At 38.7% G+C, this 27,260-nt stretch overlaps 1 protein-coding gene across 4 annotated transcripts; it reads left to right on the forward strand.

Annotated features, from left to right (window-relative positions):
* The first annotated feature begins 1,390 nt into the window (after positions 1–1,390).
* Positions 1,391–26,260, forward strand: mapk8b (mitogen-activated protein kinase 8b). 4 transcript variants are annotated; one of them, XM_016675509.1, is made up of 12 exons: positions 1,391–1,718; positions 12,008–12,188; positions 12,906–13,035; positions 13,681–13,739; positions 15,105–15,243; positions 15,678–15,843; positions 17,065–17,136; positions 20,750–20,932; positions 21,414–21,538; positions 24,099–24,162; positions 25,018–25,095; positions 25,949–26,260. In XM_016675509.1, the coding sequence occupies exons 2-12, from the start codon at positions 12,067–12,069 to the stop codon at positions 26,101–26,103; spliced, it is 1,293 nt and encodes a 430-aa protein (XP_016530995.1). In that variant the 5' UTR covers positions 1,391–1,718; positions 12,008–12,066; the 3' UTR covers positions 26,104–26,260. The 4 variants fall into 4 exon arrangements, with proteins under 4 accessions (XP_016530995.1, XP_007560240.1, XP_016531007.1 ...); XM_007560178.2 differs by lacking the exon at positions 17,065–17,136 and adding an exon at positions 19,089–19,160; XM_016675521.1 differs by lacking the exon at positions 17,065–17,136 and adding an exon at positions 19,089–19,160 and having other exon boundaries at positions 25,944–26,045.
* The last annotated feature ends 1,000 nt before the right edge of the window (positions 26,261–27,260 follow it).

Raw genomic sequence — 27,260 nt, forward strand, 5'->3', positions numbered from 1 at the left:
GATTCTTTGCCATTTCTGCCCATCTAAATAAATCACTGAGGTTTATTGTTTTCTACCAGAGGCAGTGTTGAAAAAGGTGTTAAAGGAGAAGTATTATGTGTTTTCCAGGCACATAGTGCCATTTTAAGTACAATCAAGTAACTGTTAACTTCAGTTGTCAAAAAATGCTTTGTAATCAAATATGACTTAAAGGAATTTTTACTTTGTAATTGATTGCCTTGAAATTGGGCCTTTGTCTCTTTAAAACCCCTGCTCTTTCTGAAACTCCATCTTTAGGATGTCATCACAACATGGCTCTTCTATTGACCCTTTAATAACATTTCTACCAGCATTGCACCAAGAAATATCTCGTATAATGAGCTCAGCAGATGCACAGTTCCACCAGGTGTTTGCTAGTTGCTGCTGGCTAATCTGTTGGAAATGTATCTCTTTATCTCGTCCAAAGCCAATTTTGACATGTGATGCAGATTTGAACTAGTTATTTTTGGTGAAATTTAAAAATGATTTACCTTTTATCTCGTATAAAAATTTCTATATTACGCCAACTGTACTTGTAGCTGAACAATGGAATGGCATGAAACTAACACCATAATGCTAACACTTGTTGTAGTTATTGGCAAAGTGACCAACCAACTGACCCTAAACCTAAATACCAATGCCGCTGTTGGCAAAATTGTTGGCAAAATTGCTCCACAGCATGATGCCACCACCACCAGAAGTTTGCAGACACTCTTCACGGATCCTACGGGCAGTAGCACGCCACCTGCAGTGCACACTTTGTAAGTCTCCATGTTATTTTGGAATGGGGTTTGTTTCACAATTATCTCAAGGCCGACATCATCTAGTTATATATATATATGCCTTTTTTAAAACCACACTTTCCCCTTCCACTCAACTTTCCATTTTTTAAAACCACACTTTCCCCTTCCACTCAACTTTCCATTGTTATGATTGGAAGCAGCACTTTGTGAACAGCAAACGTCTTTAGCAATCCCATTTTGTAGCTTACCCTTCTATTTGAAGATGTCACTAATTGGAGGATTGTAAGGTTAGCAGTCTTCCACTGTGAGTGAGAGCCATAAATATTAATAATGAATTAAAAACCCGTTTTATTTTTGGTCCTTCATAATTTTCTAAGAAGTGGAATTCTGAATTTTCATGAGCCGCAAACCTTAATCATCAAAGTAAAACAGAAATATCACCCCATGTGGATGAGTTTTTAAACATAATCATTAGTAAAAATCAACTTCTTGATGATGACTTATTGTATTTTTGCTAATATGTTTAGAATACTATAATGTCTCTTGGCTAAATAAATGTGTTTACTGTATATGCAAGCGTAAATAACACGTCGCGCGCGACGTCATTTTGAAACGTTGCAAAACAGTTTCTTCCGGGCCGCTCTTGAACGTCCCCCGGCTCTCATTGTGCAGCCGAGGAAACATCGGAAGGTTTCGACGACGTCGGTATGAAATGGCAGAAAGTGCCTGTGTCGCGGAAGCACCGAGATTAGGCTACGTAGGAGCTGCACATGTTTACTGTGGCGACCCCGGCCTGCTGAACTGAGAGCTAACGGGAGTGCGTCTGTTGGGGGGGGAAAACGTGGATTAAAGACCACCAGGATTTCCTGCCTATAAAAACCCGTCCAGCTCGCGTCTGAGGGAGGCAGCAGGCGGCGGCTGCTGCAGGTCGACACTGCTGGAATTAACCGGAGAGGGGTGAGCTCTGCGTTTAGGTTTTTTTTCTACCTGTTTTCTGCGTGGTATTGTCAGCCGTGGGGGAGAGGGATGGGCCGAATGGAGTTGCTCTAAATTAGTGTAGCGTTTAGGAAGAGCAGCACAGCAGGCAGGACAGGTCTGGCCTAAAGGCGAGAAGGCAGCCAGTCTGAGTGACTGCTGAGAAGCACTCTACAGTTACATATTTATGTCGGCGCTGCGCACACTTTAGCACGAGCTCGCACCGTAAATAAACCCCGGCTCCTGTTTTTAATCATAAAACTATCATAATGTTGAGCTATAACGGTGACCTCCACTCAGTGCTCATATAAAGCCAGAATACCAGCTTCCATGTAAACACTGAGCACCAGTTGTTGCCTTTGAATACACCCTGCTTCCAGCAACTAGCATCAAGTTGACTGCCTCAACTTTGAATGCGACTTAGCTCAGTTGCTACCTTAAAAGCCGACACCTTTTGTAGTAGGTAACACTGTAAAGGGCATGTTTGTGTAAGCTAGCGTAAAACGGAGCGTATAGTCAAGTGTTTGCCTTTTTCTGACTCAAGGCTATGTTTTTGTATGTTGTTTTGTAAAAGGTCAATGCTACACCGGTTCATACGTTTATGCTTCCCTAAACACAATTTGGTTTGGCGACCCAATTCCTGTTTCGATTATTTCATGAATAAATGGCTCATGCATAATGTTTCTGTTGAGGGCTAGTATGAAACTGAATGAATGTAAAGCAAAAAAATAACCCACTGTCGTTTAAATATACTAACATATTTATCAGAATGACTGATTTCATAAATAGGCTTGGGTATGCACATTTGCCAAAATCATTAGTAGTTTTAAAATGCTGGCTATGCTGAATATTATACCCAGTTTTTTATATGGGCAGTTGCCCAGGGCGGCATTTGCAAACAAGGTACTCACTACAAGGTAAAACTGTCAGTTATACTGTCAGTTGCTTTTATCCATATGCTATTGGTGAGAAATTTTCAATTGAGTTAACTACAGTGTCTGTAATCAATCAAAATTACTCACATTTTAATAAAAATTTTTTTAGCATTTTTGCTGCTAAATTATTGAATAAGTTGACATATGAGTTCCACAACAAAAATATTTATTGTTTTTAATCTGTTATTTAGGTTTCTCAACTATATCATATTAGTGCAACGTGCTATTATACCAATAGCATTGAGATTTTAAGGGTGAAGGAGTTGGTCTTTGCTTAAAGAAGAGATCCATTTGGTGCCATTCTCTATCTTTAACTCCTTAACTAAAAGAAACCTAGAGATGTAGGTATTAACTTAGGGCTGCGCTCCACAGCAAAGAGAAAACAGAAAAGTAATTGAAGAACTCAAAACCACTTTTTTCTCGCTCTCCACGCACTTGTTGCCATAGCAACTGACAACAGCGCCACTATACGTTTCAAGATTCAACATCAAAGAACCCTCCATCATTTCCCCACACAAAGAACAGAACATTAAGTCCGTTGCAGTATTATGTTTTTAGGTTTGATGTTTATTTTGTGATTAAGTAATTGCTGCGGTAGATTAGCTACTGCTGCTGTTAGCTCATCTAACACAGTGGTGTTTGATTATTTAATTTAAACTCCTAATCTACTCATAATCTGCCAGAGAGTTGGTGTGTAGGTTGCCTTTGTTTTTGTTTTTTTTAACTGAATCGAAACTCACATAATTCTGCAGCACATCTACAAGTTAAAGTTGTCAAAGTCAAGCTAGCAAAACTGACCTTCTTTCCTCTCCCTCACTATTTTGTTAAATTAGAACTTTTTCCTGACTTCGTTTTGTAGTCGTCATAGAGTTGACAATTAGTAGCAAAGCACCGTGTCCCTTCTTCTTTTATATATCACGCATACATTTAAGATTTAACACGTTCTGTTGATAACTCGACAGCTAACACCAATGCTAGTCATCATCAGCGAGCAACCTTGTACCATCCAGTGAGGAGATGAGGGGTGTGACGTCACGCTTCAACTTACTTCAAAACGCGACACAACACATCAACTATTGAACTGTTTTCAGTAGTTTGTTTGTTCCTGACCGTCCACCACTCACTTCTAGCCTTTTCCGTCGACGTCCTTCAAAGGACGCGGCGCCTGAATTCGGTTGGACACACCCATCTTCAGTGTCGTTATTAATCAAGCTTGATCATAGCTGAAGCAAGCTGAGGTAGGTTTCAGCTTGCGTGTTGTCTGTGTTTCCAGTAAATGCATCTTGTTCCACTATTGATCTGAGACGCTTGTGTAGTGATGTTTTTGGCTCCATGCACTGCACACTGCTGCAGGGGAATGCACCAAGAAACCTGACTCCTGCACCAAAAAGTGAAAGGTGGCCAGAATCTCGGCATGCAAGCATCTGTACGTAAAGATGTGTACTGAGTTGGTGGTTGAATGTGCCGTTTGTCCTTTGTCTGATCTGGTTGCAAAGATCCAAATACCGTAGAGACACGAACTGAGACACAAATTGCATGTCTCAGTTCAGCCAACAGTCACGTAGATTCATGGTTGGGTGTTTCTCTGTCCTCCTGTTGTTCGGCCATCGCTGTGCAAACAGGTCCGAAGCTCACGTCTCGTGTTTCTGTGCAAATAAGACATAAGGTGGTAAAACAAAGTTCATCCTCAATCAAACAGCTGGGGATAATAGAAGGCTTAACTACATACAAATACTTTTACTTTAATTTCTTTTTTCACTATGTAAAATTGATTAACATTAAGTCTAGGGATGTAGCTGACAGTTATTTTAATAATCGTTTATTCCATCCATTATTCTGACAAAGAAAATTGAAAAGTCTGCAGATTTTTCATTTAATCACTTCTGCCTTTTTATACAATATTAAAAAAAATTTAAAAGATGCAAATAAACAAGTATTTAAATGTCTTTCTTTTTTAAAAATAAGAAAGTAAGCATTTATTGCATAAATTACAATAACATGAAATTCCTCTAGTGAACATTTTGCTCATTTGTATCAAAGAATGTATCTGCAGCTAAAAATACTCCTAACCTCAACATGTTAGAAAAGCTCAGGCCTTATGAAGTGTATGACTGATCTGGTGATTAATTTTTGGATTAACAGATTAATATTTGAATAACAAAAGGCTCTTAATAGGAGTTTTATTTGTATTTTTCTAACAGAATTTGAACCAAATGAAGCTAAAACTATAGCACCTGACGGGTTCTGGATAACACATATTTAGAATTTTTTTCTCTCTCAAATGCAATATGTATACATTTTTGTTCAGTTTTGGCTTAATTACCAGTCTGAGTGTGTTGTTCTTTCATCAAAATGTTTTTTTTAGTCTCTGTATTCCAGTTAATGATTATTTGATTACTGAATTAGTTGACAGTTTAATTGATTCATCACAATTAATCTGATTCATTGTTTCAGCCCTGATTAGATCCTAAGAAGTGATCAGCAAAAGGACCGAGGCTCATGTAGAGGAATGATTCTCATGAGTGGAGCTCATCTGTGGTGTTGGACCAGACTTATGTTGTCATGGTTTTTCATCTTTAATGTGCATGGGGTTTATTGATCTTTTACTTTCAGCAGTTGGGTCAAGGTGTGACTTAATTATTGCTTTTGACACTGACAGTATCTCTGAGCACGGCTCTTAACAGTCATCTCATCTGCATGCTGCTGCACCAAACCTGAATGGATCTAGATTAGCTGTGCACTGATTGCAGGTTTTTGGCCAATCACTGATCTTTAAAAAACCTGACCTCCTGATTCCGATTTTAGTCGATGCTGATTTGCTTTTTATGTTTGAAAAATCGCCAAATATTGCGACAAAGTTTCTAAGTTTGCAACAGTGGACTGATTTTCACACTTTTTTGGGGGTAGATAAAATCGGTGGATAACATTGGTTTTCCATGAAAGTGTCTCCCACAGTTAAGGATCCCTAATTAAAGCTAAATAAACTCTGGCTCTTTTTCATGAAGGACGATTTTGTTTACAGAGACCTCATATTTCATTTGACTTGTTTTTTTGTTATTTTATTTATTTGTTTTGGATATTTAAAATGTCTTCTAGTTCCAGTGTTAAATGCTCATTAGAATTTAAATTTATTGATCTTTGAGAATATGTTGCATTATTATGCCTTTATTATATTACTTGAAGATGGTCTCTAAACATCACCGCAATACCTGCTGGGAAAATTTATTGTCCAGCAAAATTTATCATGACAGGCCTTACTTCACTGTTGTTGACTTGGCTCTTTGGTCACTATATTTAACAGTTGTTTGGACAAATAAATTCCTAGTTTAAAAACTGCACTAATTTAATAAGCATAATATGTGGTGCTGCTTTCAGTCCTCACTCAATCACGATCAGTGGGTTTGCCCATTCAAAAAGTCTCCAAACAGACACATTTGTCAACAAGTCATTAGCGTAACCTTGTTTCAGCCAGCTCACCGGCAGTCCATGCAAGTGTTTCCCAGCTACGGAGCGATGGACAGCAGTAGCTGTAGCTGTCTCTGTTAGCTGTTCAGTTTAGCTCCGAGGCTTCATATCCCCACGGTAACGGGTTATCTCAAGGTATTTCTGTGACTGGGCAGTAATATTCAGACGCCATATGTATGCTTTTGGTGTAGACCTCTGACCCCTCACGCTGGGTTGTGTTTGGATATATCAAACCTCTCAGGTACATATATTGTCAGGAAGAGCACACCTGATGACTAGCCAGAGTTGTAGTCAACACAAACTGGATCTGGATGTTCAGGGAGAACTTGATGATGGCTGAAACAATCTATTCACATAAACATACTTTCTGCGGGGAGTAAATATATACACTCTTAATGTCAGCTATATTTGCTTTGGCATTTTCATGTCAGAAGTGATTCAGTTTCTGCGACAAATTAAGCTGACAGTTTTTGCTGCTTGTTAAAAAAAAAGAAAAAAAAAGGCTAAATGTGACATGAAGGGGTGTTGAGTTATATTATGTGAGGAAACTAACATGCTGTGGCAGAAACATCTCAAAGGTTAAAAATGGCGAACGTACCAGAATAATTAGCAGTCCCTTAAATGGCCACACATAGTAGCCATGGCTAAACGTTGAGATTCAAAGTGTGTTTTAATTGATTTTCTCAGATTGGGAAGAGATACACTGGTTAGAATTGACTTCTGATTATTATTTCTGCAGCCGACAAGATGAAAAATGATTTTTGTAGCATGTCTGTACATTGCACCAAGTCACAGTCGACTTTGCATTTTCAGCATATGTAATCAATCGCTAAAGTTTGCTGGCTGCCATATTTGGTGGTACATGACATTGCTAGAGCAATGCTAGCAAACTAGAGCTACACTGATACTGATTTTTTAAGGAAGATGTCAATTATTTTGACATCAGTCTAACTGATCACCGATGTTTGCTGCCTTTTTTCCTTCTGTTCACCCCATGTTTGATTTACACAATAAAAATGACACGATTATATCAAATGCCAATTTAAAACAAGAATGGACAAAATGTAAAAAGGAAATATTGAAAATAAGTCAATGCATGATTTAAGAGTAGCAGTAAATAAAAACATAAATATAGAGAAAATAATTAAATGAAATGTTGCAGTAAATAACAATATTGCATTAAATGAATACTGAATATGAAAAAGAGAAAAATTATTGAAAACTGATCAAAAGTATATGATTGGGGAAGCAATGAAAATGGAATACTGATGTTACATTAGTACTGTTAGAAATAATAGAGAAATATTACCTCTTGTCACAATATATAATCAATAAGTCCACGAATATCGGCCGGCCGATGTATCTGTCGATCTCATAAGGCAGGGTGGTATCCGGCAGTTATTTGGGAAAAGGACAAGTTATTTTTTCACCAAGGTCAAGTTGTATGGAGTCAGAATGTCTTTTTCTAATTTCAGTAGTAGCTAAAAGTTGGTTGCACTAAACCTAAAGCGCCACACTAATGGTATTTTACAGAAGCTGATGCTAAAGAGCTAACTTTATTTCCAATTACATCTGTGTCAGGACCCCATCCTGACACATTGAAACACTGTGATTTCCACACTCCTGATCCCAGTACATATGCTCTACACACACTGCTAAAACATACCAGATCCAAAAAAATCCCCTGTTAAGTGTCCTCACTCTCAACTCAGCACTTACAAATAAATTAGTTGTATTTTTTTCCCTTAACAGAGCAAAAGCAACAGGATATCAGGCCTGCTGTAGCTCTGATACCGAGAAAATGTGTGGAAAGTCTCCCTGATAAGAATGGACAAGGACTGTTTTTACAGCTGTTGCTTTCTTATCTGTGTTTACTCTTGTGTATGTCTTTTCTTTTTCTGTTTTAAACTAAACAGCCCCCTGTTAGCCTCATTCTGTAGGGGAAGATGACTGTGTTTCAGCTCTTTAGTGATGTGAACACATTCTCCGTCTCTCTGTGCCCCAGGACGGTTTTGCTTAGATGCACTTCTGATCTGAGATGAGGTGAATATGGCAGGAGGGAAGGGGGAATACGACGCAGATGAAGCCAAGCAGAAAGCATCACGCATCTCTCGGAGGAAAGGAGCAGGCAGAAGCTGTTCAGAACTCTTGCTCTTCATGTGTCACACCATGCAAATTCACTGGGTTTCACTAGGATTTTCCACCAGTGATCAACACACAGCATGGGATAGTTACTAATTGGAGGATTGATGTTTCAAATTGTTTTAGGAAAAAAAGATGCAAAGAGTTTTTGTTGCATTAAGAGTTATGTCGAAGACTGATCGCTCGGTGATCCTCAACAGACATTTGCTAGTCAGTTGAGGGTTAAACATCTGGAGACTGACATGTTTGTCCATTTGTCTTTGCAAAATTATTTCAGGTCTGTGAGATTACGTACAAAATGTCTGTGTACAGAATTTTTAAGCATCAATTCTCAGTTGAATTAACACGCCAGCCTTAAATCTTTTGCTGAGGGTGACTGTAGTAATCCACTTTCAGTCAAATCTGCCAATCCTTTCTGTTCCTACTTAAGAAAAGCATCACTATAGCTGCCATGTTGGAAGGTGGGGATTGTCATGCGAATTTTAAAGGGGCAGTGTTATGTTAAATTTACTTTTTTGAGCTGTACATCATGTTCTAATGCTATTCCTTCATCAAATACCTAGAGTGTTGCCTAGATTCTTTCATGCATGCTTGAGAAATCCTTTAATGTCCCATGGCAACCATTCAGCGGTCCAAGACACCTGGATGGACCTTTCAGTGTCTAGCGATCCATTCCGATTTTTAGAGTCTTGATTTGATTGAGAAACGGTTTTCTATTTGAACGTTCTACAGATTCTGTCTAAATTAGGTGACTGAGAAGAAAAAAGATTTATTTAAAACAATTCAATAAGGTTCTATGCTGTATCAAATTTCATCAGCCTACAATTAAACAAAAAATAGGTTTGTGAATAAAATTCTGTAATTTAAATTATCAGTATTATGTTAGTTTAGCTGCATGGGTTTTTTTTTAATTAAAAAAAATATCAAAGACTTCATCAAAATACATATGGTGGACAGACTTCTAGGGCGGATGAGTGGGCGGGTAATGTGATATGTGTTATACTAGCAATTAGGAGCGGCAAAGACAATTTAGACATTTAATTTTTCAGCATTTTCAGCCTGCTGGTAGAAGCACTAGGGTGATCCACCAGTGGTCCACCATGTTTTTTTTGTTTTGTTTTTTTTTTTTCAAAAATGTTAAATGTTACAAAAATCTGGAGGTACACAGCAGGCATCATAATTTGGAAATAATAGAATGTGACTAATGGGCTGGTGCAGGAACGTTCAGTGCATCAACTATAAACATGGCTTAATCCATCTTTACTGTCACTGCTACTGATCTATAAAAAAAAACCCATTTAAAACAAACAACGCTTAGCCTGGTGGGGAGCAAGTGAAGCCTGGTGTCCCACCAGGCTTATAGTACACTGGAGCAAACTCTGACTCTGAATCTCCAGGATTAGGAATTGTGATTCTCTATAGAATCGGTTATTTTCTGTACCTGTAGTTTTCAGAGCAAATGTTGCACTGCAATCAATCTTTGACCATCTTGTCAATTGACTGACTTTTAATCAGGCTGCTGCTTTTGTGTTGCTTGCTCCTGTCTTAACTGCTCCCAGGACTGGCTCAGATAAACTGGACCAACTAAAGAACTGGGGTTACCTATGAATAGAGGGGTGGGAGAACAGGAAAAGACTTGTAGGTTTACTGATGGGAAAAGGGAATGGGTGGGGTAAGATGGCAGTATTCAGACAAGTCTCTGCAAAGCCTGTATCTTCTCAGTTCAGTGCTCCAAATCCCACTAATGGTTTGTCATCCTCATACCCAGCATGAAACCCTGCTTCCTGCTTCCTGTCTCCCTCTGCCTGGGTCACTGCTCCATAACCCCAGCGTTTAGATTTCATGCAGACTACATGTACAGTTCATCTGATGCATTTCAGAGGCGCAGTAATCTCTGGAATTGATGCCGTGTTGGATTGTGTGCATGACCAGGTTGATTTTCTGCCATCTGAATCAGAGCTTTTGCTGGTGATTGTAGACTTTAATTGAGCCTTGTAGAATGAGGCCTGCATTTGCACATTTAAGGTTGATCATTTATGACAAAAATTCTCTTTAAGGAGTTGGTTTCATCTACATCAGAAGAAATCCATTTCAATATAATTGCAGCTGCACCGATTGTTTTCCGTTGTGTCCGAGTTCTGATGTGATGTTCTGTCCTGCTGATTTGGTCCAATTTGACCTGTAAGGGTTGAAATTTGGGCCAGTACCGAAGTCTGATATTGATAGTGCTGTTACACCCAATAACCACTATTCACCTTTGTAGAATATTCCCCTAGCCTTTAGACACCATAAAAAATGACTAAAAGGGAACAAGATGTAAATAAGCGTCAGTTGTTAATGTCCAGTTTTACTTATCGGACCGGTACTGAGATGTTAAACTATCAACATCTATTGATTTCTCTCTAAAAGCTGAAGCTGATAACACGCATTTTTCTGAAAAATTATTTTTTGTTGTTTTTTTCCAAAATTGGGGCACTTTCTTTAAACAAATTTATTGTAGAACTTCTCATTTGCGAAATTATATGGTCAATGGAAATGCAGCTACTGTAGCAGGAGCAAGACCTGACTTTAGTTGTGTATATGTGGAGAGTTATTAGCAATTAATACTTGATCAATAAAATAATTGCGAAGGGAGTCATTAAAAATAACAGGTGGAATAAAAAATCTGGAGGAAGGTGTGAGAGACAATTATTGATACCTTGAGTTTTTATAAGTTATAAACCAGTAAAAAAAGAAAATCGATCAAAATGTTTGTCCATCCTTGTCACATCCACTGTGATCAATAATCCTGATGTAGTTTATTATTATATACAGGCCAAACATGCTGCTGATGCATGAAACGGGCTACTTACGTTTTTTCCATGTAAAAACGTAACTTTGATTTTATGTTGCGTTTCTATGTAACTTTGATACAAGTTATGTGAAAACTTGATTTTGTTTAAATCCTAAAAATCTCTAAGAATCTTGAATTGAGTTAAGTCCGTCTTACAGAAACCCCGTGTTAAAGATGCTTTTGCTTTGTGAGGTACTGACACACTGACATACCTGTCATACTGCTGAACCGGTGCCGGGACCCGGGCGGTTGAACTGGTTCTGTGTACAGTTTGTGGTTTTCCATTTTTCCTTCTGTTCACAGCCAACAAAGCCTGAATACTCTAGAAAACACTGAGTGGAATTTCACAGGCAACGTTAACAACAATAACAAAAAAAAGCTCAATTATCACCAAGAAATCCCCAACAAATGGATCTGTACGATCTTTGTGATGTGTTTCTACGTTTCATGGTGCGTTCACTGCCACACGATGCTGACTTTGCAAAAGATGGGAAGCAAACTCTGCATCCACTAAAGCCAGTCAGTAAATGGATGCAAATTAAGTTTCTCTTTTTATTAATATCTTCTGTCATAATAGAGAATCATCTATGTTCAGCGCAATTCTTTAGTTTCACGGTCAAATAAAATATGAATGAATAATAATATTTTCACGGACTGGAGTTTAAGGTGCGACGGATTTTACAACAAAATAAACACCGACACATTTTTTAAAAATATAATTTTAACCTTTTAACATAAAGAAAATGGTTATAAGTAAATTATTTGTTTTTAAAAATATATATATATTTAAGAGCAGAATTTTTTTTCACCTCTAACAAAATCACTTGTTTTATCTCTATTTTTTTATTTTTTTATTTTTTTAATGAACCTAAGCGTATGCTCCGTCTCCACTGCAGATCTTGAGAGGCCTGCCCTTCTTGGATGCCCAGCCTCAGAGTTCTACCAAGGTTTCATCATGAACCGGAACAAGCGTGAAAAGGAGTATTACAGCATAGATGTGGGCGATTCAACTTTTACGGTCCTGAAGCGCTACCAGAACCTCAGACCTATTGGATCCGGAGCACAGGGAATTGTCTGGTGAGTCTGGGTTTCTGACAGGGACAAAAAACTGATGTTTGACGATATTTCAGTGTTCCTAACAAATATTAGCTCTTAAGTTCTACCTCTTGCTCCAGTGAATTGAATATTTACTGTTCTTTGTTATTGATACATTAGCAGCACACAAGCTACAAAGAAGAGCTAATGTGACTCCATGCCGGCTTCACCTCGTTCCTTCTTACTTAATGTTCGTTCTGAGAAGAAATGAAAGAACTATTAGACATTATAGATGTGGGTCAGTTCATTTCTATTTATGCTATGCTCTGCTTTTTAAACAAAACTTTCAGCTGAACATTTTGGTGAAGTTTTGCAGATGGTAATGGGGAAAAAAAAATTCATAACTAGCAGTTTTTTTCCTATTGTGATGCAATTTTCTATATACATAGGAGAGGAGTTCTCCGCATCCAGCTAAAGATGTGAGGGAAGACATGTTTTTGATAAGTGCACCAAAAAATAGGCCAGCTGAGTTCCTTCATTTTGGGAGATCATATTCAGTCACTTTTCAAATTAAAGCTAAACAGATTAAATATCTTAACAAAGGGGAAAATGTCCCTTTGTTCCTGGGGTTTTCTTTATTCTTTTGCAAAATAAATCAAAACGTATATAAGAAATAACTGTGACAAACGGTAAATTTTATTTTTCCCAGATGCATCATTACTAACTGCATTTTTTTCTCTTTTATTTCTGTCTCATCAGTTCAGCGTATGACCACAACTTGGAGAGGAACGTTGCCATCAAGAAGCTGAGCCGGCCCTTCCAGAACCAAACCCACGCCAAGCGGGCCTACAGGGAGCTGGTGCTCATGAAATGTGTCAACCACAAGAACGTAAGAGCTCCGCTTCTACCGTTCTAATCTTCCTGGTTTTAGCGATCACACAATTAAAGCTGACTTTAAACAAACAAACGTATATTTGAGGCAGCACAGCGTCCAGAGTGACAAACGAGTAAGATTCAGTAGAGAGAGGCCGAGATGTTCAGTCAGAGTGAAGCTGACCCTGAGGGAATCTCTGGAAAATGTTAGCCGTCACTGTGCATCCCTCTAATTGGGCTGTATCTGTCTTCATTACAAAAACATCATCTACTGATATGCAGCCATATTCAGAGACAGAGAGTAAACGAGGAAGCTGCCGGCTCATCAGTATTACCATCATACATCAATCCACTGGTTTCCCCTTCTGCTGTTGACAGAAGAATGTTCAGAAAAAGGAATCTGACTTTGGTTTCCAGCTTTACATGAAATAAAAGGAACAGAACATGTATGTTTATGAAGAGCCATGTGTCTGATATAAATGTTGGTAATGCATTTAAGCCTGTTTGGTCTCACAGTGTTCACTGCCGTCTTTGTGACGGCTGCTTTTAACAAATAGCACTCTGAAGATTAAAATCTAAACGGCTTGTGTCCAGAATGTGTGGGGTCTGCAGAGATCATTACAAGTCCTGCATTTTGAAGTTTTTTTTTCTATTTCCCCAGATCATCGGCCTGTTAAACGTCTTCACGCCTCAGAAGACACTGGAGGAGTTCCAAGATGTGTGAGTGTGGATGTCTCTCTGGTTGTGAAGTTTGAGTTATTGGTTGGACTCAGGGCTGCAACTAACCATTATTTTAGCTATCAATTATTTGCTCAGTTGTTCAGAAGATTAATCGATTAATCGGATAAAACATATAAACAAAGGTGGGTTTTTTTTTTTTCATCTTAAATGCAAAATGTTTATGTATTTTTGTACAGTTTTGGCTAAATTACAACTCTGAGTCAGTTTATTGAACAAATGTCCTTATTTTCTAGTTTGTATATCATTAATCGATTACTATTATTAACTGGATGGCTATTTCAATAACCCGTTAATCACAATGAATATAAATAACACAATTAATCGTTTCAGCCCTACATTGTATGATGCTAATAATCTCCCTCCAGATTCCAAGGCAACACGTAGCATTAACAAAGTTCTGATAAAGATAACCAACTGAACTAGAGCCCAGTTTAGAGCTCAGGCAAACCTGAAAATGATGTCAATTTTTACTGATTCTCTGGGAGTTGTGGATACGCTGACACAACTCGGATGAAATGGATTTCAGGACAGCAGTTCTTCTCTTTAGCTCAAAGTGGAAGTCCTTGTTTTATGGAAACTGCTTGTTGTCATTTTTCCTTTCAGTCTCGAGTTTTTATCTAAGATATATTAGAATGTAATCATCATAGTAATTGAGGGAATTGGGATTAGAATGGTTGTAAAAAAAAAAAGTTATAAAATGTTCCTGCTTTGAAGTTTAAAGTGTTTAAACTGGGTTCGCCTCAACAAAATATGCCTGTAGTAAGTTTTTAAATTTCCAAAAACTGGAGTATATCTCAGTACTACATTTCAGTAGGTCACATTAGATTACATAAATAACAAATGATTATTGTTTTATGAAGTATGATGAGCGCTCCCATGATTAATGGAACACAAAGAAAGTGTGTGTGTGTGTGTGTGTGTGTGTGTGTGTGTGTAATAGAGGGTTCGGCTGTGTGTTTCTATGCGGCTCCGTCTGCCTGATTGGAGCTAAAAAGGAAAGTGGACAAATCACGGCCGGAGGGCTTCCAGACTCAGTCAGCAATAGAGGATGAGAGGAGAGGAGACTCCATTTGGTTTGTTTGTTTACATGAACACACACGTGCATCACAGGAGCCGTGACTGGATGTTGTTGAAATTTGTGAAGACGTGTATGGGACTGGCATTTGTTCTCCATTTTTAGACGATCATATTTCCAGCTTCTGTCTAATAACCACATGGTCTGCAGAGTGGCATCAAAGCAGGACTAGTTCATGTAGTGCAGCCTGGTTTAGGCCAACATGTGAAGGTTATGCTGCAGTGCCTCCTTTGTGAGGATCCATGGTAACAGGAGTTGTTTCTCTGCAGGTATCTAGTGATGGAGCTGATGGACGCCAACCTGTGTCAAGTGATTCAGATGGAGCTGGACCACGAGAGGCTGTCCTACCTGCTCTACCAGATGCTGTGTGGGATTAAACACCTCCATGCTGCAGGCATCATACACAGGGTGGGTCCTGCTGACACACCATGTGTTGGGCAGCTGTCACTGTCTGTCAGGAGCCGATACTATACGTCACTATCCATCATTATTTATCACGATCCATTACTGTGCATCTGTATTCATCGTTATCTGTTGCTATTCTTCACTATCCATTGCTATCTGTCTCTGTTACCATGCGTCGCTATTGTGTGCTATTTTTCCGATATGCGTCGCTATCCATTTGTTATCCATCTGTCCCTACCCCCTTTTTGATTAATGATTTAAAAATGTTAATTTTCTGTCATTTTCAGCCTGAAAATGTCCTCATTTCTGTAATAAATATGTAGGAACTCTCAAGTGACTCAAACCGATACAGAATATTTGACTTCCTGTAATGAATCAAAATCCATCAGCTCGATCAGTTTTTAATGGTCTGTTATGTTTTTGTGTTTTCGGTGCAGGACCTGAAGCCCAGCAACATTGTAGTAAAGTCTGACTGCACACTGAAGATCCTGGACTTTGGCCTGGCCAGGACCGCTGCCACCGGCCTCCTCATGACGCCCTACGTAGTGACCCGCTACTACCGCGCCCCCGAGGTCATCCTGGGCATGGGTTACCAGGCCAACGGTGAGTGATGGAGAAGGCGGGGAACGGCTGGTCAGGGACTGGGCCGCTGCATGTCCCTAATCCCCACCCTCCCTCCTGCTGAGGTGTTTCAGCGGCACTTCCCAAACACACACACACACACACACACACACACACACACACACACTGATTCGGTAAAGGTTACACTCAGAGGGGAAGTTGGCATGTGGGGCATCCTTGCTTTGTGGGGTGAACTTCCTGTGTGAAGACTCTGGTGGTGGCAGCAGTGCTTCAGCATGTGTTTGATGTTTTATTCAAAAGTTTCTGGTTTTGAGCTTAATGAGGCCTGGCTAAAAGCTGCCATTATGAAAAACAGGCTCCTGTGCATGACTCAGCAGTTTCTCCTTCAGACCTGGATAAAGATCACAAACACAACCTTCTAGTTTGTTTGTTTGTTAGTCCAACACAAAGTGAAAGAAAAGGATTTGTGGTTTTCAAAATCTTTTAATAGAAATCGGAAAAAGTGTGACCTGCGTCTGTAGTCGGTTCTCTTCACTCCGATGTCTTAAAATGAAATCCAGCTATTTTTTAGGTTGTTTTGAGACTGATGGTTTTGGTATTTCTTATTCTGAAATGGCCCAGTCAAAGTCCACACTTTAGCACACACACTGATACTCTGTCCACACTGATTGAGCTGGAGCTTTTCTTGCACAGCGGTGTGGTCATAAACATCAGAAACATGTAAAACAGCCACTTCATCCGAGCCACTTCTACAAACTATTTACTCATTACTGTTTGGGAAAAGTCCAAATTTTACTTCTAAAAAGTGTTGAAAACCACGTTTCATTTTTCTTCTCCTTTGTGGCAAAATACAAAACGATGAATTGACGTGAACACTTTTTTTTTTTTTTCTTTTTTGCCAGAATCTACTCCACTAAAATCAGGGCCAGAATTAGTTTACAGTGTTTATCTGTGAGGCAAGTGTAACAGCCTGGCAGGAATGACAGGTTTCCATTTTTTCCTCCTAATCAAAATGGCGTCTTCCTGAAAGCAAGGTCTGGTGTTGATAGTCCACAGATATGGTAGCCAGTGAGCAGAGCGTAATAATAACCACTAGGTGAGTTTTTGGTGATTAAGGCTTGATTATCTTGCAGTATTTTTGAGGTGTTGAACAGTAAATCGCTGGCCCTAATTCTTCCTGCTGACCTGTTGCATCTGTGGCTCCCCTTCTCTTCTCCCTCCTTCAACGCTGCACTCATGTAGTGGATATTTGGGCTGTGGGCTGCATTATGGCAGAAATGGTTCGCCACAAAATCCTTTTTCCTGGAAGGGATTGTATCCTTGAGCTGCTTGACAGAACGTTTGCACAAAGTCTTTCATGTTAACTTTTTCTCCTGTCAAATGCAACTATTAAAATTCAATTTCTTTGAATTAAAAAAAAAATATATATATTTTTACCCCGTCCCTGTGGCAGTGTGACTTGCTACTACCCACCTGCTGTCTCTGCGGATACACAGACGACTCTATCCGCTCGAGCAGCAACATTGTCGCTAGCGGCGCTGTGACTGTCACATGAAAGACCCCAACGGAATTTTAATAGTTTGCTTTTCAACAGAGGAGAAGTCAAAATACCATAAATTAGCCTTATTTATCCTCCTGCTACTGCTGTTTTTTATAGCTCCCTCAGTAAAGAAATGTCTCTTTATTTGGTTATGTTTGCATGAAATTAAATTGTAAGTATCTGCAGTGGGGTGCAGTGAGGATATAGAAGCTGCATTGATGCACAGAAACGAGAGTCAGAGTCTCACATTTAAGGGATTGTTCAACATCAAAACAATCTCTTAAATTCGACTTATTAAAAAGGAGTCAAATTCAGTAACAAATTTCGGTGCATTGATAAATCAGCAATGATAATAAAGGGCTTTGGCTAGGGATGCACTGATTGCAGTTTACTGACTGGCAGACTTTTTTTTTTCTCTTTAATGTGAGATTTTCTTGTGCTAAATATAAGGACGAATTTGCTAAGTTAGCTGTGACTACGGCTACGTTCACACAGCAGGTTTTGATGCGCAATTCCGATTTTTAACGTAGATTAAGATCAGCCGATGCTAGCATGAGAAGCCGATCTTATCCAGCATCGCAATGTCTGAAAATCGGACCATTGGACAATCGGTCCCCTTTCACTCTGCTGTGAGAAAAGACTGACTATCATTCACTTCTACATGTACACGGTTAGCAATAAGCTAGGTTCACACAGCTGGCAAACTTGGCCCAAATCTGTATTTTTTGCCCACATACACACATACCCGACTTTTTCACCCCCCCAAAAAAGTCAGATTTGAGCCACTTCCATATGTGGTATTAATTCAGTGACGCATCTGATTGTTTTCAAAGCGTCTGCAGTCTGAACAATCATGCTGCATTTTATCCGACTTTTACATTATTGACGTGAAACAACGTGAGTCATTATTCTGCACCAGAAGACGTAAACAGTGGCTGAAAATGAAAGTTATAAACTATAAAATACGTTTGCAGAAGTCCCACCGCTGTTAGTCCCGACTACGCATCTAGAGAAGAAGTTGTAGTTGATGCTCCACAAATGGTCATTGCTATTAGTTATCCTTAATTTTAATATCTTCCTTTATGCTTTTGAGCTTGTGATGATGCTGTTGACTGATTTTGCTGAATAAACTTTGAAACTGACTCATAGTCGGATGTGTCCGTTATTATTTCCAGAATCGGTGCGCTGCTGTATGACATCTATTTGGAATCTCTTTAGGTTTCTAAACCATTCACAAAAATGTGACTGCTGTCGCATTTAATTAGTAGTCTGAACAACCAAAGAAGCAGATTTCAGCTATTAAAAATAAATCCTAATTGAGCATCAAGATTTGCTGTGCGAGCGTCGCTATAGTAACCCACACTGTTGCCAACTCTGTTGATATATTTAGCAACTTTTCAGACAAGAAAAATCTTTGGCATTGGCAAATCTTTTTCTTTTTCTTTTTTTTTAAACCGGTGATCGGTCAGAGAACTACAATTGGTGACCCTCTAACAAAACCCCTTTAAAACGCACTATTAATCTGTTTCAGTAGATGAAGCTTTGTGGGACCCGGACCTCGACCAGAATGCACTGAACCGCATGAAATCATTCCGTTGTCACGCCACCTCATGTCCATCATGAGTTTTACTTCTGATTTTTCCCCCCATTTTGTTTTTATTGTTGTCCTGTTTGCTTTCTTTTTTGGTTTGCATGCTAATTTGGTGGTTGTCATTTCATTTTTCAGTTGATGTCTGGTCTGTTGGATGCATCATGGCTGAAATGGTCCGAGGTAGTGTGTTGTTTCCAGGCACTGATCGTATCCTTAAGTTAAACCTCCATCCAACTGCTCCCCTTCCCCCCACCCCCACCTCACTGTAATCTGAATACTCAGTTTCTGTGTTTGTCTGACATCTTTGCACACAAAACGAGAACTTCAGGTTTTCTCCATATTAAATGGGCGATAAAGTTCAGCAACTTCCAATGCTGTGTTGAGGTTGGAGAGACGTTTCCTCCTGTTCAGAATACCAACATTTCCAGGTGTTTCAGCATAGTTTTCCAGCGTGAAAATTCAAAAATAGTCAATTTTATTTTTTTCAGTAAACTAATTTTATGAACTCAAAGAAAGATGTCCAGGTCTAAAGAAACTTTTCAGCATCGGCTGATTTTCTGCTATGACATTCTTGCCATAAAAATTACTTGCATGTTCCTCTTATTATTCTTCGAGTTACACAACTTTTATAAAAGGATGTAACCTAACTTAAAAGTGTTATCTAGCTCAAAGTCTCAGTCGATTTTAAAAGTTTACCCACCCCTCATACCAGGTTTTTGTCATATTGAAAAAAGAAATTTAGGCCACAATTAATGATTTCAGAACTTTTTCAACCTTTATTGTGATGTAAAACCTGTAAAATTCAGTGGAAAACAAACCAAAATGTTCTGCAAAAAAAGAGAATAAATAAATGACTGCGTAAGTATGGACACCCTCCTATAACAGTGACTTTAACTGGAATTAACCAGGGGGGAGGGTGAGAGGAGCAGCGCCACATGGAGGATGATTCACAGCAGTAAGACCCGCCTCCTGGCTCTGATTGGCTGTTTCTTGTTAGCATTGGAAACAACCAATCCCGCGCCAACTACTATGAGATAATAATAATGAGATTATCCAATTATACTGTCACGACATAATGACAGTTTCAACAAATATGTAAAACAATTTTTTTTAATTAGAGTTGCATACTGCAGCTTTAAGGATGCACACATTTGTGCAATCACATTAATTTAGGTCTTTTACTTTGTAGGTTGAAAAAGTTCAGAAATGACATTTACCAGTTGTTTCATTTTTTATACACTTATAATTCTTCAAGTTATGTTCATATGCATTTCATAAAACAAACTAAGTATAGAAAAAATTATTTGATTTGGAAAAATAATCATTATCAGAGCTTTAATGTATTATTTTTTGACCACAGAAATGTCAACTGTTGTAATGAGATATTAAGCCACAGACATGTTCCTCATTGTCTTATCTTTAGTCACCTTTATGCATATAATCCTGTCCTTTGTGTTTATTGTAAAGGTGGAACAAAGATGTCAACAAGCATTTAGTTGTGTTGTGTGTTACATCTGTATTTATGTGGTGTTTTTTTTTTTTTGCTTCTTACAAACAAAAACCAAATTCTTATATTTCAGCCTCTGGGTTAGTTAAAGGTGAGCAACTGAAACTTCAGCTGACATGTAAAACAATCAGTAGCGGTCATTAGAATTCATTTGGTAAGTAGATCCTCTCAGTGAGGCTGACTGGAAAACATCCATCTTCAGAAAAATGTGTTTTCCTCTTCATCTACGACCATGATTGGAGCGTTTGCAGATCCATCTTTGTAGTTTTCTTAATATCGTTCACGCAAGATATTGACCAGTGGAACAAGGTGATCGAGCAGCTGGGGACGCCGTCTCAGGAGTTCCTCATGAAGCTCAACCAGTCGGTGAGGACCTACGTGGAGAACCGGCCGCGTTACGCCGGCTACAGCTTTGAGAAGCTCTTCCCCGATGTCCTGTTCCCTGCTGACTCTGAACACAACAAGCTGAAAGGTGAGCGCCAACTGGTCTTTTTTTGGTTCCCAGTCTGTTAAAAAGCTGGTTTGAAGGTTTACATGAACTTATAAAAATATTTTCGGGTGTTTTTCTTTTTGTAAGACATTTCTAACCTGTCAGGTAAGGGTAACTAGGTTAAAAATGGCTGCTTCATCTGTAAGCTACTTGATCGAGAAGAGATTGGAATCTAACCTGGAGGAACTTTAACTACACTGCAACTTTTTAATTCCAGCTACTTAAAAACTCTTGTACTCCTTCATCTTTTTCTGAAATAAGCCTTTTCCCTTTTTTGCTCATTTTTCTGTAGCTGTTTCTTATTTCTCAGCTGTCATTCCCTGCTTCGTCTCCCACCACCTCCGACATCCGGTTCCAGCTGGAAATGAATCACACTTACAAACAACAAACCCACTCAGCTGGAACAGATTAGATATCTAACCTGATTTTTTCTTTTTTTTTTTCTTTTTCTCGTTCCTCTCAGCGAGCCAAGCCAGGGACCTTCTATCCAAAATGCTGGTAATAGACGCTTCCAAGCGGATCTCTGTGGACGAGGCTCTCCAGCACCCTTACATTAACGTGTGGTACGATCCGACTGAAGTGGAGGCAGTAAGTACTTCAGGTCAAACCAAAGACGCTTTAGAAACAACGAGTCACGATGGACTTATTGCTCAAAGCCACAGAACCTACCTTATTTGTGCTTATTTAGAAAATACATCAATAGCAAATCATAGTAGTCATCATATTTAAATCTTTGGGATAATTAGTTATAACTCTCGATACGTACTATGAAAGTATTGTTGGAGAAGCTCTTTTTATAGTTTCCTACATCAAGAGTGTCCAGTCACACTTAAAAAGTCTTAAAATGTCTGAAATTGATTAATAAAAAGGTAAGTTGGCCTTAAATTCGTTAATCACAAATCTTAAACTTTGTGATGGCAGCACTGTTAATATCTATGTAAATCTATGCAGTTTTTATTATTGAGTTGAACGCAGACAACTTTATTGCATTCCTGTTACTTGAGGCAATTGAGGCTAACGGTAATTAGCAAGCAACTGCAAATTTATCTGCATTTAGCTGGACGGTGTTCGTTTTCTTCACCATTGTATCACTGTTGTTGCCAACCCATATGATGCTACATTTATTAAGACTATAGAGAGCCATATGCAGTGTGACGAGCATAAAACTACTGCCAAGAGCCACAAACAAACCCCAGAAATGTCAGTTTTGCTCCCTTGGTGGCTAATGCAGAATAGAAAGCCACACATGCAGCTATGATAACAAGTAAAGAAAGATATTTAAAGGAACAGTGCATTCCAGCCTGTAACATAACCACTATGTTACAAGTCTTGATGCACTTAAATTGAATTCATAATGGTCTTGAATTTGAGCTGGTGAAGCCTGCAGAAACCCTGTAGACTCAAGTTCTACAGTCTTGACTAGAAATAGACGTTTGTGCTGCAAAGTTCAGCCTTTGAATTCAGTGACGAACACAAGAAGTTTCTTTAGAAACACAATGACTCATCCGACACATCATGATTTATGACTGTAATCAGGCAGATTGGCATATGGAGCAAATGGCTGCTTTCATTCGTCTCCTGTGTCACGAACACTGAACATTTAGATTTGACAAGTGCATTTCTACACACACTGCGATGTGGCGCCTCATTATCACATCAGCTCTCAGGCCGTCTCTGGATGGAGAAGACGGGTCGTTTCTGGTCTGTGCAAACAAACTTTAACTTGTGGATGAGAGGCAACTGGGTTGGATGAACGTGTGAATCCATTAAGGCAAAAAAAGATCAACAATGTGTACAAAGCATAAAATGAAAACTGAGACCTACTTGTTTTGAATACACAATATTGTAGGTTTTTTGTTTTACCCTAAATATTTACAGTTCTCTGGAAATCTATTCACACCCCCTTGACCTTTTCTATTTTTTAGAAGCATAAAGTTGATTGTGAGAACCAAAATTGCAACATTTATTGCGTTTTCACTCTGTGCAGCTCATTTCAATGCAATCTCCTCCGTCACGAAATGTAATCAAAAATGGAGTGTCAGATTTTAGCAGTTGTAGGATTTCTCTACAACCACATTTTTGAACCAAACATGTTGGAAAAATGTGTTCACCTCCTCACCTGTGGGGGCGCTGAACCAAGAACCACTGAAGGAAACAATATAAAAACCTCTGAAGAAGACACAAAACACAACTACTTTCTTCACGAAATGGAAACAAAGAGTGCTGTCAGATTTCAGAGGTTGCAGGATTTCTCTTTTGTCTTTGATAAAAGACCACAATCTATTTCTCTTGCTAGCTCTAGACTCTTGTGTTTGTTTTGGTTATATTTACCCAGAATGCCCTGTGCTGTAGTCAGCTTCTTGCTTTTGAAGCGTTCTCTGTTTTGCCTAAAAACCTTTTACTGGGCTCAGTTGAAGTGAACTCTGGTACGGTTTGAATTCATATGTGAACACCATGTAGACTAGATACCGCTCCAAAAGCAGGAAGCTGAGTATTGTGCAGGGCATTATGGGTAAATACAACTAAACAAATGCGCAAGTGTAGCGCTAACAAGAGAAATCACTGTTTTTTTTTTACCAAAGACGAAAGAAAAATCCTGACGGCTCTCCATTTTTGTTTCCATTTTGTGAAGAAGGATGTTGCGCTCAGTGTCTTCTTCAGAGTTTCATGTCGTTTCTACTCTGTGTTTTTTGTTGTAGCGCCACCACAGGTGAGGAGGTAAAGGGTTTGAATCAAAAATGTCACAAATGTTGCAACTTTGGTCTCCAGTCGAACAGAGTCTACTAAGATACTGTCCGGTGTGAAAACACCCTAAGAAAACAATCGGTGATGAAGATGTTGAGCACTTTAAGGCAAAGTTAGGGTCATAACACAATATCCAAAGTTTTGGACATTTTATCCACCCAATCCAATATTATAAAATAGAAACATCCACAAACCATGAAAATTCAAGGTGTGCATTAGGATTAGACGTAACCACATGAAGCGCACACTGCAGACATCCAGACTATCTGCCTTGATATTGTTCATTCACTCTGAAATACACAATGAATGTTTCTGCTTCCCGTTGCTTGTTGTTGAGGAGAAACATTCAACAGGCAGACTAAAGCATCCGACTGTGTGTCTGTGTGTCTGCTTTGTTTTAAAGCCGCCGCCCGCCATCACAGACAAGCAGCTGGATGAGCGGGAGCACACAGTGGAGGAGTGGAAAGGTAAAGGAGAAGCTCTCGTCTTTTTTTCACACGCCGTGAACAGCCGACACGTCACGTCGTCTAACCCAGAAATCAGACATTTCCTGATGTTGTGGTGGAATTCAGTGATGTGGAAACATCAGAGTGACGCATGCAAGTTTAAAATGAGCCTGAAACATCAGTGACAGAAACATTTATGGTCTTTTATTTTGGGATCATTTCACAGTAATTTGAGAGGCAAACATTCATTTTCTGAATAATTTTAGATGAATCCAACCTGGAGAATGTTGCAGCACATTTAATAAATATCAGTTTGTACTCTCAATACTCTGCACCAATATGACTGTCATTTAGTTAATAAATGCCCCTTGTGGCTGCATGATGGATAGTTTCTGTTGCCTAGCAGCAAGAAGGTCAGGAGTTTGAATCCGGGACTGGAGTTTTTCTGCTTAGACAACAGACAGATTGATGGACGCTCCTTGCCTGACTCTACAAGTTTTTCCACTTTTTATATTTCATTTTTTATCATGTGGAAAATTATGTAGAAAAAAAGGTCTTGTAGATTTATCACATCCAACATGATTTTTTTTATCTACTTCTGTACTAGTTTTGTCTTATTTTTCTCAGCATTGTGTAAAACACACAAAATGTTCCATAAAAATGTCACATCTGTCGTTTTACAAACAGGTAATCCACTTTTTTTCTACAGTAAATCCTTAAAAGTTTATTTTCAAAGTAACCGAAGTCTTTACATAACAAGAGACTACATTTAGATCACCAAAATGTGATTGTTTCCTTTCTCCTCCTGTTACATTTTGAACTGAATGAACCAAAGAGCAGCTGAATGCAGAAGCATGTATTGTTCTATTTGTGCAGAGTTGATATATAAAGAAGTGCTGGACTGGGAGGAAAGGACGAAGAATGGCGTCATCAGGGGACAGCCTGCGTCTATAGGTTGGTGGAGTTTTATTGTGTTTCTTTTTTATTCAAACTTTTATGCCTATAATCTTTCATTTATAGGAGCAGGCATGTTGTTAAATACTAAATATGTAGTAACAGTCCACAACCAAAAGTCCCTGATTGTTAATGTGGCCTAGAAGGGTCAATAAAATTCAAAAGCTAAAATGCAAGTTATGCTAAACTTTCTAGCATAACTTGTTGCTTTTACATTCTGTTGACCTCTCTGGGCCACCGTAGATTCTGCATTTATGACCTGTAATAAATGCCTGTAAGAGAACTACAGAAAAACTGTCACCTAAGATATTTACCACAAAACAACCAGCATTTTATTATTAGTTGTGTTTTGTATTGACTGTAACTGTTTTTGGCATCTAATGTCAGATAATGGGGACAAATAGTTCATTTAACCATTAATTAGCCTTTTATTTGACAAATCTTTAAAAGCTGACCATTAGAAATCGGATGAAACATAATTGGGACTCTATCTTAATTAATGATTTTTAGAATTAGGGGTGTACCAATAAATCGGCCAGCTGACTATTATAATATTTAGCAACTTTTCAATCTAAAAAATCAGCAGCTCATTGGGCAGTTTAAAGATCATTGATCGGCCAGAAAACTTCAATCTGTGAAGCCATAATTAGAATTAGTTGAATCTTTTTATTTAGCTAATTTAGCTGTTTAGCTTTAGCTATAAAATGTCACCTGCATAGATTTATTCTTTTTCACAGAAACCTCATACCTGCAGTAATTCCCATCTGCAGTCTCAGGTTTGCCCATGACCCCCTCGACCCCTTTTAACAGTAACCGACTGACCTCTGACCTTTTCCTGTTCCTCATAGTACAGGTGCAGCAGTGAGCAGCAGCCCTCGGCAGCAGCACCATCCCTCCACGTCCTTGTCCTCCGACCCCACCCTGACCGACACGGACAGCAGCCTGGAGACGGCCCCCGGCACCGCTGGCCCTGCGGGCCCCACAGGCCCTGTGGGCTGCTGCAGATGACTATCACACCTCCCCTCACCCCACAGCACCCTCCTCCCCTCTGTGCTCGTCTCCAGTAGTTTAGTGTATTAGTCAGATAGCTGTTTAAGAAAAATGTCTGAAACAACAGATCTTCATCCTGTTTTCCTTTTTCAAATAATCATTCGTAGACTTTTGTTTCTGTTCTAAAATATAAATTTTTTTTGTCTATAATTTATTGGGGTTTTTTTTTTTAGAAAATGGTTATTCGACAGTAAGATCTCTAAAATGATCTATTTTTCTTTTTTGAAAGATCTTTCGACAGTTGATATATTTTTTTTCTTACTGCTTTTTACAACTCGCCATATAATTGTAGATCACATTTGTACAGATTCGACGGTAGCTGTCAGTTTCGTCTTCAATACAAACTTTCGGTGAGCCTTTGAAACCTTATTTAATTTCCAGATTCTTCTTTGATCTTCCCTTATTTGATTTAGTCTAAAACATTATGAATCTTGATTTTATTTTTTTGTTTGTTTTTTGACTGCATATGACATATCCATTTATTTGAAACTAATTTTGATTTCTTTGTAAAAAAGAAAAGAAAAAAAAGGTTGCTCACGATGAGTCACTACTACTTCCTACATTGTAAAGTTTCACTTTTTATGAATGCTTTATAATTTTCATATTTTTCACTTCCCATTTGGAAAAAAACACAACTAAATGCTGAGATTTGGTTGAGTCTCCTTTTGTCATATTTAGCCTAGTAGAGGGAAGACGTGGGTTCGGTTTATTTTGAAGTGCTTTGAAGTTCCTGATTTGTGTGAGCGGCGTGGACCTGGTTGGGTGGAAAAGTTCTGTGGAAGGATTCGTCGTTGTGATTTGAGAGTTTCTTTAAAAACGTAAAGTGCTGTGAGGTTTGTGACGTCGGTGGCGAAACTAGCATGTGCTTCAGTAAAGTAGGGAAAGCAGGTGAAGATGCACCTCAATGAATTGAAATGTCATCAAAAGTTATTTTATTAACTCACCCCCAAAAAAAAAAATTACTGTATAGATCAACTATACACAATATGTAATTCTGTTTGTTTTGATGATTATGGTGAAAAGCTAGTGAGAACCCACTTCACAGACCATTTAAATATTACATGGAACTAATAAAAACTTAACAGAAATGTTGACATTCTGAAAAGTATATCCAC

Source organism: Poecilia formosa, unplaced genomic scaffold (genome assembly GCF_000485575.1).
Source record: "Poecilia formosa unplaced genomic scaffold, Poecilia_formosa-5.1.2 Scaffold4, whole genome shotgun sequence".
Classification (NCBI taxonomy): domain Eukaryota; kingdom Metazoa; phylum Chordata; class Actinopteri; order Cyprinodontiformes; family Poeciliidae; genus Poecilia; species Poecilia formosa.